Here is a 13,279-nt window from a genome sequence, read left to right on the forward strand (position 1 = left end):
AGCGTGCGACTCTTGATCTCGGGGTTGTGTGTTCAAGCCCCACGATGGGTGTAGAGATTACTCAAAAACAAAACTTTAAAAAGAGATTAAAAATAAATAAAATAAGCAATTAAAAAAATAAGGAAAGGCTTTAAGTGGAGAAGGCTAGTCCGGCATCATTACAGAGAAAGGAGGGGTGACTGGGCACCTCTAAGACCCTCCTCTGTGCCTGTTGCCTTGTGCTCACATCAGTTTGTAAGGTCCGGGTCTCAAGGTGAGCATTTTTCCTGTGACCTCAGACCTCTCCCGTTGTGAGGACACATGTCCTCCTTAGTCCAGAAATGCTGCTATGTGAGGCCAGATAGCAACAGAGGCGAACAGGCCCGTGCTGCGTGCTGCTTGGTGGAGGCGTGACGAGCACTGCTGTCTAGCCAGGGCCTGATCGGCCCAGAAGAGAAGAACAGCGTGGCTCTGCTCCCGTGGCTGAGGGAGCAGTGTGGGGTTTCCATGGTAGTCAGCCCTAAAGACGGGATGGAGAGCCTCTTCTTGGGGCCGGGCCGTGGGCAGAGGCATTTCGAGTAGAAAATAGGCCGAGTGGTGTTACGGGGACAAGAGTGCCCAGCTGGGAGGCGGCAGGTGCTCTCCTCTGCTGGGGAGCTGCCCACCCAGGGCACCTCTCGGTGAGCAGTGTAGTTTGCTTGGAAATAAGGTCGTAACGATTAAGCTCCCAAGTAAAGGCTCCGCCAATCTTCAGTATAAAGGAATCACTAAGAATGGTAATAGCAGGTGAGCCGTGTTGACCAGCTCTAAGCATGGAGTTGATTTATGTGATCCTTACTACCGCAGTCCCCGGAAGTGCGGTTTTCGTCCGGTGTCTTTAGTAAGACAGAAGTTAAAGACAATGATATGGTTGGGGAGGTGGCCCATTTGAAGGCTAGTCTGGCCATGATTGAGTTACTGCGAATCACAGGAAAAACCTTTAGCTAACATTTGTAATCTCTCTTCTAAACACACGCAATGCAATACAATGCATTTAACATATAAATACAGTTATGACCTCTAAATATTTTACCCGCTGTGCCTGTGTGTGTATATCTGTCCTTTTATCTAGAAAAGGAGGTGGGAGATGAGATATGTAAATCTGTTTCATTTGTTTTGTATTTCCATCTTAAATCTTTTCACAGTTGATGGCAGCAGTCTTTGAAAGGAACTGGTGATCTTCTGGGTGTATTTTTTTTTACAGGGTGGCTATTCTTAGATCTCTGCTAGAGCAAAAGTGATAGTTTATTACTTTGCATAAATAGAAGATCTTCCCCCACAGTTTCTAATATGCTGGAGAATATCTTCCAGGTTCTCTGTTCTTAAAATGCAACAATTAAAAAGTCTTTGAGATTAAGAGGGGTTTGTGTCGAATTCACAAGCTGCCCAGCCACAGTGCCCGCGGCCCCCGCCTCTGATGGGAGGACAGTATTTCAGAAGATCCGGGGTCTGTAGGGCAAGCACGTGTCTACCTAGTGGGTGTTCGGATTCTTGGTGTGTCCTATTGGTTTCTGAAGCCTGGGCCCCCGTCGCTTTCTATTCCCTAGAAACTCGGTGTGTGTAGTAAGTTCCTTGCCCCCAGGTCGAGTCAGAGTGAGTTTCAGTAGGACGGTCTCCACCGGACAAGCCACAGGCCGGGACAGCAGCGTGCGAGTGCAGCAGAAGCCCTCCCTGCGCCCACCTGGCCGTGCCCCTGGGCCCGTTTGGCTCATATCTCGTGTCAGACGCTGGAGGCTTGGGGCCTGCAGGGGTGTCTTGATCATGTGTTGCGGGGCGGACGCGGGAAAAGAGCTTCCTGCGGCGCCTGGAGCCTTGTTTTCACTTGTCTGCAGATGTGCTGGTTTGGAGCAACGATCGAGTGATTCGCTGGATCCTGTCGATCGGCCTTAAAGAGTACGCCAACAACCTCATCGAGAGCGGCGTCCACGGCGCGCTGATGGCCTTGGACGAGACCTTTGATGCCAACGCCCTGGCGCTCCTGCTGCAGATCCCAACACAGAACACGCAGGTGACGCGGCGGCGCCCACACCCTCCCCTCCAGCCACCGCTGCACTCCACCTTTGAGCCAAACACCCCCCCCCCCACCCCCGGCCAGCCCTTCCTCTCTCCCCCTGCCTCGTCTGCCACGTGCTGGCTCAGAGCGCACAGTGCTCCCTAGCTGCTCCTCGAGTCTGCCTGCCCTTCCCAGGCCTGGGGCACGCAGGAGTCCTGGAGTAGATGGTGTCCAGGAGACCCGTGTCCACACTGGCTACTCGTAGACCGGCCAAGGAGAGGGACACTCTCACTCAAGTATGCCACCGGACAGAGGTCTCGGGAACTTTCTCATTTCCCTGTGTCCTCCTTTTTGACCCATGGGCTCATTGGAGAATCGGGAATGGTTTTATTTGTCTACACAATGTTGTACTTGCCCAGTCCCTCAACCTCCCCTCCAGCAGCAGCCCGCACGGCACACTTGTTACCTGGTGTCCCGGGAGCCCGCGGATGCCCACCTCCCAGGGCCCGTAAATGACTCCCCGTTAAAACTGCTGACTTAAAGTACACTGGGTGGTTCCAGGCCTTCACCCCTTGAGTTATTGTTGGTTTCTTTTTTAAATTCTCCGTTTAAAAGCAGCCGTGGTACGCGGACATCCTCCAGATGAGGCTGACGGGAGTTTGGGGACGTTGTTCTGTTGTGATTTCAGGCTCGCGCTGTCTTGGAGAGAGAGTTTAACAACCTTCTGGTCATGGGGACTGACAGAAGGTTCGATGAAGTAAGTTTTCAGCCTCATGATTTTTAAATTTGCATTAAATGTAAATTTCATGTTTGGGGGGGCCCTTCCGGCTGAGCTCGGTGGCGTGCGGGCCTCTCGGTCTGAGGGTTGCGGGCTTGTGCCCCACGTTAGGTACAGAGATAACCTGAAAGTAAAATCTGTAAATATAAAGAAACCAACATAAATTCGCGTATTTGTAGGCACTGAGTAGTTTGTTGACTCTTGCAAATGTGGAGATGGTTTTACTTTACGAGCTAAGCTTTGCTCTTAATTTATTAACAAATGAACTAATACGAAAGCAGTATTTTCACTAAGATGGGGAGGTGTTTAATTTTTGCTATTTAACTTTTGATACTCTTCAGAAATGTGTTTTGCATCAGAAAGCATTGGTTGCAGTCTAGGAAGAGAGTCTGAGCTGTGTTTTGGGACAGCTGGATACCTACCCCAGCCAGGGCCCCTTGCGCTCTGGTGGAAGGTTTCAGAAGTTTATTTGGAAACACAGGACACGTTCATGTTTCATCACACGAGACCATGACTCGTGTGCTCCCACACCACGACGTGTTACTGTCTTCATCGCTGTGCGAGCACTTGAGTGTGGTGGGAACAGAACACCTGACCCGCTGGCCTGTCCCAGCCTGAAAACTGTTTTGAAGACAAAAACGTAGTATCTTACCGAGCTAGAAGGTGATCTTTGCTGGAGAAGGAGCGACACGTGGCAGATAGGCACACCCCCGGAGGCCCAGGACTGTCCTGATTTGTGCCCACCTGGGGTCCCAGCATGAGGGCGGCCCTGCTCCCTTTTGCTCCCGGAAGTTCCCAGTCTGGGCACGAAGTCCGACGGTTCTCAAGAATGGGGTTAGATACACGTGAACAAAAATGCCGTGACAAGGACATTTTAAAGGGATGGTGACTTTACTGCGCATTTAGTCCTTTATTTTAAAAGCAGTCCTGCTCTCTGCCTTTTAATTTACCAGGATGACGATAAAAGCTTTAGGAGGGCACCTTCCTGGAGGAAAAAGTTTAGACCAAAGGACGTTCGTGGCTTAGCTGCTGGGTCAGCAGAGACTCTCCCCGCAAACTTCCGGGTCACTTCTCTGTCCTCGCCCTCTGTGCAGCCAAAGAAGATGCAGCTGGATGGTACGTGACGCCGCACGCTCCCCCGGCCACGGCCGGCAGCACAAGCCGCTTTCTGGCGGGGGCACTAACAGCGGTCCGAGCTGGGAGTTTGGGGCGTGTGGCTGCGGTTGCGTGCAAGCTCAGGGAAGGCTTTCTGGAAAGTGCTTTCCTCGGGGCTATATGTGGACCGCGAGAGCAGAACTCGGAGCTTCTGCATAGGCAGAGCGTACACGTGCTCTAAAATTGACCCTCACGGCTGTCTAGAAAGTTCAGACACAGACGCGTTTTCTGATCACACCTGGTCGAACAGTAGCACGTTCTCCCGACTGAGGAAGCTGAGCGGCGCGTGTGTCCTCAGAGTGTGGGACCAACGTCTGTGCGTGCAGAGACTTGTCCGTGTGGCCCGGGGGCTCTGCCCTGAACGGCAGGAGCTTTCCCACCGTGTCCTTCACCCCTGGGACTTGTCTCTGCGGGGGAGAGTGACTAGTCCGTTGTCATCAGCGCAGTCTCCACCTCCGTCCATGCTCGCACTTGCCAGGGTCGTGACATGTTGTAATAGGAGGCGGCACAGGGAGCGGGGGACCCCGGGAGGTCCTCACAGGGCACGGCCGGTCCTGTCGGTACTCTGGCTGGAACGTCGTCGTGTCACATGGTGATGGTCCCCCGACGGTCCCTCTGCTAGTGAGGACGTGGCTGTGGCCTGCAGAGGGACGGCTCCGCTCTGACCCTGTCCCACTAAGTGACAAGAGGGAGGCCCAGACTCCCCGGCCTGGGCTGGAATCGGGCTCTGCCCCGTGCGAGGCACATGACCTTGAGCCCTCTGCCTCAGTGTCCCCATCTGCAGAGTGGTTGTTGCTAGCGTCTTCCTCACTGATGGCTTGTGGCAGCGAGTCCTTCACGGGAAGCGGTTGGCGAGTGTCTGGCGTGCCCCGACCCGTCAGCCCATGTGATGCTTGGTGGACGGGCTGGGCAACTGCAGGGAAGGGCGCGGGTGTAGACACACAGCGCGGTATTCCGGTTCCCCTACCCCTCGCTCTGCCTGTGCCGAGGGCTGCGAGTTCTGCTCTCACTGCCCACGTACAGCCCCGAGGAAAGCAGTTTCCAGAAAGCCTTCGCTGAGCTTTGAGTGAGGGAGGCTTACCGGGTGGTGTTTTCATTTAAAACACTGCATCTCTTCACCAGGCTTCAGCAGCATGCTTAACGAGGGAAAAACCCAGCCTTTTGAAGAAAATAGCATTTTTCTTCAAGAAGCCTGTAGATGATTTCTCTAGGTTGTAGTGGTCACTTAGCCTTCGGCTTCTGGGGCAGTCGGCCTGCTCTCCTGCTTTCCTCGCAGCTTCGCTTCACAAATCGCATCTGGCTTGTTAGAAACGTTAGCGACGTTTGGATCGCAGCTCGGGTGAACGAAACATGAGCCTGGAGAAAGGCGCAGGGAGCACAGCCCCGGGAGGGGACCCTTGCCCACGTAGCCACGGAGGCGTAACTGGGGTCCCGTGGGCGTCCTGGCTTCTGAAATGTGGGGTGCTGGGGGCCCGGCGCCCCAGCTCCCGGCATGTGCTTCCCGGCCCCAGGGCAGACGTCAGTAACAGGGCTCCTGGGCCGCCTGTGGGAGACGGGGCTGGGGCTGGGGACTGCCCGCGGCCCGCCCAGCCACGCGGGGGCTCTTGATAGCACAGAGCACCTGAGGCGCGCCCGCGGCTGCCGCAGGAGGGGGCGCTGGGCTTGGGTTTCCTGAGCGCGGTCCCGCACCTGCTGCTGGGAGGGCAAGGCCGTCCTTCTTGGCCAGACGGCCAGAGCGGGCCTCGGGACGGGCCCTGGGGACCCTGCAGCGGCCTGGGAACGCTCAGCTTGCTGCCGGGCTGTTCACCTCCCACTCTCCCTGGACAGATGGGTACTTAGGGCTGAAAGGAAAGTCCAGAAAAGTCTATAAATCTGGAGGCTTTAAGGAGAGATGAAGTCACCGTGTTCATGATTGTTACTAATGCAGAGGAGTGTGGCAGAATTGCTCTCCTGTCACCTGCTGCCCCAGGGCCCCCCGGCTGCTCAGGGGGTGGGGGGACAAGGCCACTTGGTGACTCAGTTCCCCTCCTCCGGCTCCTCCAGTCCTGCTCGGAGGTCCCCTGGGAGCCCCTCCGTAGGCGCTGCTATGGGCGTGAATGTGCGTGTGCGTGCGTGTGTGTGCGCGCCGCTCTGAGACTAACCGCATGCTGTGTTTGCACGCCTCCCCTCGCGGCCGTCGGAGCAGGCGGCGTGTCAGGACCGCAGAGGCTGGACTCCGCCACGGTCAGGACTTACTCCTGCTGACGCCTCCTGCGGGTGAGTAGCCGGGAGAGGCGGCCCCAGGAGCTCAGGCCCTGCTCAGGAGTGTGCGCACGAGCCCCTGCGCCCACCGTGCGCGCCGCACACACAGGCCGCCGTGTCCTGGGTCCGCGAGCGAGATGGGGTATCTCATTTCTGTCCTGGCTGGCTCCGGTGTCAGCTCCTGTCTTCCTGGGGGTGCAGGGCGGGGAGAGGCAGGACAGCACAGGAGAGGGAACCCGGCCCTTGGCGGGCTGTCCCCAGCAAGTCTCTGGCGCCTGGGTGGCCGCCTGCACCTGCCGTCACCCCCCAGGCCGCCGCCTCCAGCCCCTGGAGACACACGGTCCTGAGTGAAACAGGCCCCAAGTTTGAAGCTTCGTGAGGCAGCCCCACCGTGCGGCGCTGAGAGCGTCTCCACTGAGAGACTGGGGTTTGCTTTAAAGACCGGTTTGAGGGACGCCTGGGTGGCTCAGTCGGTTGGACGACTGCCTTCGGCTCAGGTCATGATCCTGGAGTCCCGGGATCGAGTCCCGCATCGGGCTCCCGGCTCCACGGGGAGTCTGCTTCTCTCTGTGACCTTTTCCTCGCTCATGCTCTCTCTCACTGTCTCTCTCTCAAATAAATAAATAAAATCTTAAAAAAAAAAAAAATAAAGACCGGTTTGAGAGAGCGCGGGGAGCGCGTGTGCACACGCGTGTGAGCGGTGGGGGAGGGGCCGCGTGCACGAGCCTCTCCCGGCCTCAGCGCTGCGTGCGGCGCCTGATGCGGAGCTCGATCTCACGACCCCGAGGGCCCGATCTGAGCCCAAACCAGGAGTCAGACGCCCCACCGACTGAGCCCCCCGGGCGCCCTAAGAGGCTGGTCTAAAAAATACCACAAAGAAACAAAAAGCCAAGTGTGTTGCCCCGAGAGGGGCTGAGTTTGTGGATTGAAATTTCTGGTGCAGGCCCAGGAGCCCGGCCTCCTGCCCCTGCTCTGGGGGCCCTGGGGTTGGGGGTGGCTTTGCTCGCTCTTACTTGGGTTTGCTCCCTCAGCCAGGAGGTGTGGTTGCTGGGGCTCCTGCTGGCTCAGTCTGAGGGGCGTGCGGCTCTGGGTCTCAGGCTTGAGTTCGAGCCCCACGTTGGGTGTAGAGTTACTTAAAAATAAAACCTTTTCAAAATTCTGTTTTTTCATCCTTTTTTAAAATTGGTAACTTTTAGACGTAGGCCAAAATGAATTCTCATTGACAAGCAAAAAGCTCGATGTTTTCTCTAACTTCTCAGAGGGGCTGAAGCCCCAGTGGCAGGAGGGGAGGCGCGCTGGGACCTGCCGGCCCGGAAGCCGCTGCTCACGTGGCTTGTCTTAAGGCTGATTCTTCCCCTGAAACAAATAACACGTTACATGTTAATAATAATGATGATGAAAAGGCTGACTCTTTTGTCTGTTTTTGTTTTCCAGTTTACCCACACTACTTCTACAGATGATTATGCAGCATTTTGAATCCAACAAAGACTACATTTTAAAGTTCAATGGAATCTTTAATCTGTTAATACTTGTTATATGGACCGTGAGATATTTTATTACAGAGTTTTTAATTAGCGAAAAATTCATGAATACCATAGAGAAAATATTTTAGAATTTAATGTTTCTTATATTTATGTAAACTTATGACTTCATTTACATAGTTACTGACTTTTTCATGTATATCCAGGCTATAAATATCCTTTCAAATCAATTCATGTTCTTTTATCTAATTTTAGTCTTCCAGATGAATGTACTGTACTGCTTGTATGTATAAATCGTAAGGACAAATCTAGGGCTTTTGTAAATTGTGCATTTATTGTAATTACCATTGCTTCATTTGTTATTAGTAAACCCTGACAGGATTTTTCCACGCTTGTAAAGTCATCATGACACAACGTGTGCTATCACCCGGAACCCGGCTCCACAACAGTCATTTTGGAAAGAAGCAGACTCGATTTCAAGCAACTGTTGTATTTTAATGACTGACCTTAACTCTACTTTTTCTAGCAAGAAATGCTTTATTCCACAGCCTGAACAGATTTAAACTATCTGGTGTTAAATATCAGCTTCTGAAAAGTTGGACTGGAAAGATTATCGGAACACTATGGGAATCTCTTAGGACCCCTGGACTCTTTAGAGCCTCGCCCCCCGGGGGGGGCTCGGAGCAGGCTGAGGACCCTGAGGGCCGGGGGGGGGGCCCTGGGCCACCCTCCTGGTGTGGAGCTCGCTGGCGAGGACTCTCAGAGGACCAGTCAGGAAGCACTGCCCCCCCCCAGCTGGGTGCCCGCAGGGGAGGAGGGCGCCGTCCTGGAAATAATGTTGTGCAACTCTAACAAGGCCTTACTGTTCTTATGTAAATCATCTTTTTACATTTGTTTGTAAACATGTTTAAAGAATGGACCTAGTCGTACATTTTTAGACTTTGATGAGATAGCCCTTTTGGATTGTATAAGGAGCAAATGTTAACTCTTCCTTTCTCCTCGGCATATTAAAAAGCCAGCCAGAAATGTGTCTGACCACGGCGCGTTATTTATTATGCCGCTGACAGCGCTGGAAATGGCATGTCTTTCTACATTTGGTTTCTGCTTTTCATTTACTCGTACAATTCACTGTTACCACTCTGTTTTTCTATTAATCTTTTGTGAACTTCCTGACTATGTAACAAAGTCTGTACAGTCTACTTTGGAGCTATTTTTATCACAGTATTATTTATTGCTGTCTTTCAATACAGTACTGAAGCGTTTTCCACTGCCAATAAAGAACACTGACAACCAGCCACCGGGCATCGCCGACTCACTGTGCGCGTCCCCTGGGGGCCCGCGGTGGTGCGGGGGGTCTAGTGTGCAGAGCAGCTCGGAGACCCAAACTGTCCAAGGGTGCATGTGCAGGCTCGGGGTGTCACCCAGAGGGGACCCGGTGTTTGTGCCCTGGGTCCCGGAGGCACAGAGACTCACATCTCCCTGGCCCCCCTCCAGGGCCCCAACGAGGCCAGGGAGCGTGTGCATGTGCAAGCGTGCATGCTCACCACTGTTTTCTCATCTCCGGGCCGTCGTCTGCCTGGGCTTTCCTCTCCCGCTGCTGTCCTCATGTGACCAGAGACGGTACCCAGGGCTGCGTCCTTACACTTCTCGTGGCCCCTGGGAACCTGCGCGGTGCAGGGCAGAGGGGAGGGGGCGGTTAGGCTAGCTGACTCTGATGGTACCCCCTCCCCATGCCGGAGACCGGATCCCCATTGGGGTGGGGAGGCGGGCACACTACCCACCGTGCGCCCTGCGTGTCGGGCCCTGCGAAGGCGGCTTGGTTCTCACCGTCCTGCTCTGCCTGCCCCCGCAGAGCGGACGGGCTGCTGCTCTGAACGAGCCGTGTCTCCCTTCACTCCCTTGAGTGAATCCAGCTGTTCTCGGTTCCGTCAGGGCACAGCTGGGTTCTCCTGTGTCGTCCTGTTAGAACCGGGCCGGCTGATCTTAATGGAATTCAGGGGAAGCCTCGTTCTCTGCATTTCCTAGTTCGCAGCGTTAAGTGTGAGACCTGGAACGGTGCCGCGCCTCCTTGCGCCTTTAATCTCACATTCCCGGGGCGCCTGGGCGGCTCAGTGGGTTAAAGCCTCTGCCTTCAGCTCAGGTCATGGTCTCAAGGTCCTGGGATCGGGCCCCGCATCAGGCTCTCTGCTTAGCGGGGAGCCTGCTTCCTCCTCTCTCTGCCTGCTTCTCTGCCTACTTGTGATCTCTGTCAAATAAATTAAAAAAAAAAAATCTCACATTGCCTTGTCGCTGACCACAGCCAGGCAAGCCTTGGGCATCTGAAAGTTTCTGGAAACAAACCCAACTCATCATAGATTCATTAAGGTGCTGCTGTTTTGTTAAGATTCCACTGGCCGGGCGCCTGGGCGGCTCAGTGGGTTAAAGCCTCTGCTTTCGGCTCAGGTCATGATCTCAGGGTCCTGGAATCCAGCCCCGCATCAGGCGCTCTCCTCAGCAGGGAGTCTGCTTCCCCCTCTCTCTCTGCCTGCCTCTCTGCCTACTTGTGATCTCTGTCAAACAAATAAGTGAAATTAAAAAAAAAAAGATTTCACTTGCCGATTCCATTTATGCCTAAAAAGCAAACGTCCGTTGAGAAAGAGAGCTGTAAGCAGGTGTCTGGGACGTTCCGTGGCTCTGAGAAGGCCCACTGGCTGCCTGTCTGCAGTCTGCGCTTCCCACACGGATGTCCCAGGGCTCGTCTGTCATCCCTTGGCCCCACGTGCTCCCACGGAGGAGCTCCTGCTCCTGCCCTCCCCGCTGCTGGGCCTAAGCCCTCCTTCTTGTTTTGCATCCTGTGTTCTGAAGCACCGTGGGTTTGGGTTCTAGTCCTCACAACGTGCTAACTCTGTCCTGTGTGCAGGTGGACGGGGCTCTCCAGCTCCACGCCGTCTTCCCGGCCTCTCGTACCTTCTGCCTCCCGTAAGAACACCTGTCAGGGGCCCTCCCTGGGGGTCCAGGACGGGCTCAAGCTCCCTCACGTAGCTGCATCGACAAAGACCCCTTTTCCAGGTGAAGCCCCACTCACAGGTTCCGGAGGCCTGGACAGAGGAGGTCTGCTGGGGGGCCCACTGGTCAGCCCGCCTCACTGCGGGACATTTCTAATGGCGACATCAGGGTAGGGAGGACGGGCCCCACCCTCCCAGCGAACAGAACTGTCTCCGGGTATGGAGAGGGTATGGAGAGCCGAGAGCAGGGAGCAGGGAGCTGCTGAGCCGAGATTCGGGGAGGGAGCAGCCCAGGGTCTGGCCAGGGGAGAGCAGAGGACACAAAATCATGAAGGGGCACCTCTGGCACAAAGACAGATTTACTTGTGGTTGACCTTTGAACTTGAGTGTGCCGAGTATCGCCTGACCACAGACTGGTGACTGCCGGGCTGGGGGCCTGGGGGGACTCTGCTCTATTAAAAAGCTATTCCAATAACCCCCTGGAGGTTATGGTGGAGGGCCTGCTCAGGACAGCCACTTGGAGGTGCCGGGGAGACCGTGACCACAGCTAACAGTCCCGCCTGCTGGTGGGAAGAGGCAGCGCCCGCCTGGGCGCCAGGGTCCTGCAGTGGAGGCTGCGGGTGGCAGCCACATGGTTGAGGGGGCACCCCTGGACAGATTTCGGGGTGCCCCAGTGCAGATGGAGCTGTGCAGGGGGGTCCTGATTTCCCCCATGTGCCCGCTGTCCCGCGGCCGGGCCCGAGGGGGGCCCATCTTGCATTACTTTCAATGGGCCTCGCCGGCCCTCTTCCACGGAAGGCAACAGAACACAGTTCTCCCCCCGCCGTGAGGGGCGGCCGCCAGCCCGTGGCTTCCTGGCTTCAGTTCCACAGCCAGCATGATCTCCTAAAGTTAAACAAAAGCAATTTTTAAATTTTTAAATTAAAAGTAAAGAAAATTGAATTTTTTTTAATTGAACAAAAGCGGTGTCGCCGAGGACTTGTGACATCACACAAGCTACGGGGCTGAAGGGCTCTGAATCATTCGTTCGCCATCACCCCTTTTCTGTTCAATGTTTTATTCTTTCACGATTTTAAGCAATCTCTACACCCCACGTGGGGCTTGAACTCATGACCCTGAGATCGGCGAGTCACACACTCCACCAATGGACCAGCCAGGTGCCCCTCTTTTTTGTTTAGAAGAAATTTTTTTTTTTTTTGACAGAGAGCACAAGCAGAGGGAAGGGCCGAGGCAGAAGCAGGCTCCCCGCCGAGTCGGGAGCCCAACACAGGATGTTGGGATCATGCCCCGAGCCCAAGGCAGATGCTTAACCCACGGAGCCACCCAGGTGCCCCTTCAATTCCAAGGAAAACAGCAGCGGCCGCCGTCCTTGCTCCCCCTCCCTGCCCGCGTGCGGCCGCCCCTGCTTCTCTCCTCCCGCCTTTCCCCTAAGAAACACGTGCTTAGTGTGGGCTCCCGGCTCACCTGTCAGGATTCACCTACTACTGGCATCTCTTTGAGGGGGATGGGGATTTAGCATCATTTACTGCCGGCCACGTGGACTGCTGGCCTTATAGCACGCTGGGCACGGGGTACCACTGTGCTCCCCAGGGTTTATGGACGAAATGGCGCCTGGGACTGGCTGTGAGATCACACTGGCGAAGGGGCATCTGGGTTGATGCAGGTGAAGGCGGGATGCGTCCTGGGAGCGGCAACACATCAGACTTGGAGAAGTGTGTCCTCGTTGCGATGGGCCACAGGTCTTTTGCGACAACTCCCATCTGGGGTGGAGTCTAATCCCCCCTGCCTTAAGCCTGGGCCACTGGTTGACCATGGGAATGTGCAGAGGGGACATTCGGGGACCACTGCAGTGAGGCCATCAGAAGCCTTCTAGAAACCAGCTCCCAAGTAGACGTCCAACTGCCCAGAGACCAACCCCCACGCTGTAAGGGAGCCCAAGCGAGCCCCACGTTGGCGCCGTGGACGTTGAGACCCCAGAGGTTCCTCCCATCCCCCGGTATGTGCCCGGCTCCTAAGTGAGGGAACCACACTGGACAGCCCGGTCCCCGACGACAGGCCGGAGAAAAGGCATGACAACAGGGAGAACCAAGTTCCCAGACATTCGGCGGAGCGTCTGAGCCAGTCCAGCCAAGGCTCCACCAGAAAGGACATGAGCCATTGCCCTGCACCCTATCCAAACTCACCATCCCCGACGTGCCAGCATGGAGGGTTGGTTTTTCTCGTGAACTTGTGGGGTGCCGCCTTACACGGCAGCAGATGACTAGAACCTCGTGTCCCACATAGACTGTCACATGTTCTGCGACCTCCTGTTTGTATGCGGTCTTCGTCCAACCCTCCCGGAGACCTCCATCTGCCGTGGATTCTTCCCTGCCGCCTTGTAAAAGTCCCCCCCACCCCCGCCCAGAGCTTCATGGTAAAGAAACGATTTACTGTTTCTCTTGATTTGCTGGATTGTCAACCCGAGTGGCCCCTTGGCTGGTCTCTCCCGGATGCCCCCATGTGCCGGGGGCCATGGGCTCATGCGGCCTGCAGGTCGGGGGGACCCGTGTTCCTGCTCACGTGGCCCGCTCACCCCCCACCGGGGTGCGTCATTGCAGGGCTTCCTCCAGCTCCGAAATGCAAGATCCGA

The 13,279-nt window shown here is 55.5% G+C and overlaps 1 protein-coding gene and 1 long non-coding RNA gene across 5 annotated transcripts in view; one reads left to right on the forward strand and one right to left on the reverse strand.

Annotated features, from left to right (window-relative positions):
• The window catches only part of PPFIA1 (PTPRF interacting protein alpha 1), an 83,893-nt gene extending 74,934 nt beyond the window's left edge, over positions 1-8,959 (forward strand). For 3 of the 4 annotated variants that reach the window (XM_047690812.1, XM_047690810.1, XM_047690809.1), the window contains 5 exons: positions 1,851-2,026; positions 2,700-2,768; positions 3,743-3,905; positions 6,130-6,200; positions 7,620-8,959. In XM_047690812.1, the coding sequence (XP_047546768.1) occupies positions 1,851-2,026; positions 2,700-2,768; positions 3,743-3,905; positions 6,130-6,188 (467 nt within the window). In that variant the 3' untranslated portion in view covers positions 6,189-6,200; positions 7,620-8,959. The remainder of the gene's footprint in view (positions 1-1,850; positions 2,027-2,699; positions 2,769-3,742; positions 3,906-6,129; positions 6,201-7,619) is intronic. The other variant, XM_047690811.1, reaches the window with a different exon arrangement.
• A 2,028-nt stretch (positions 8,960-10,987) lies between these two features.
• On the reverse strand, positions 10,988-13,279 carry LOC125079338 (uncharacterized). Its single transcript, XR_007121092.1, has 2 exons — positions 12,897-13,279; positions 10,988-11,535 (listed from the first exon to the last, which is right to left on the reverse strand). It is a non-coding gene; the product is annotated as an uncharacterized LOC125079338 (long non-coding RNA).

Source organism: Lutra lutra, chromosome 10 (assembly GCF_902655055.1).
Source record: "Lutra lutra chromosome 10, mLutLut1.2, whole genome shotgun sequence".
NCBI lineage: Eukaryota > Metazoa > Chordata > Mammalia > Carnivora > Mustelidae > Lutra > Lutra lutra.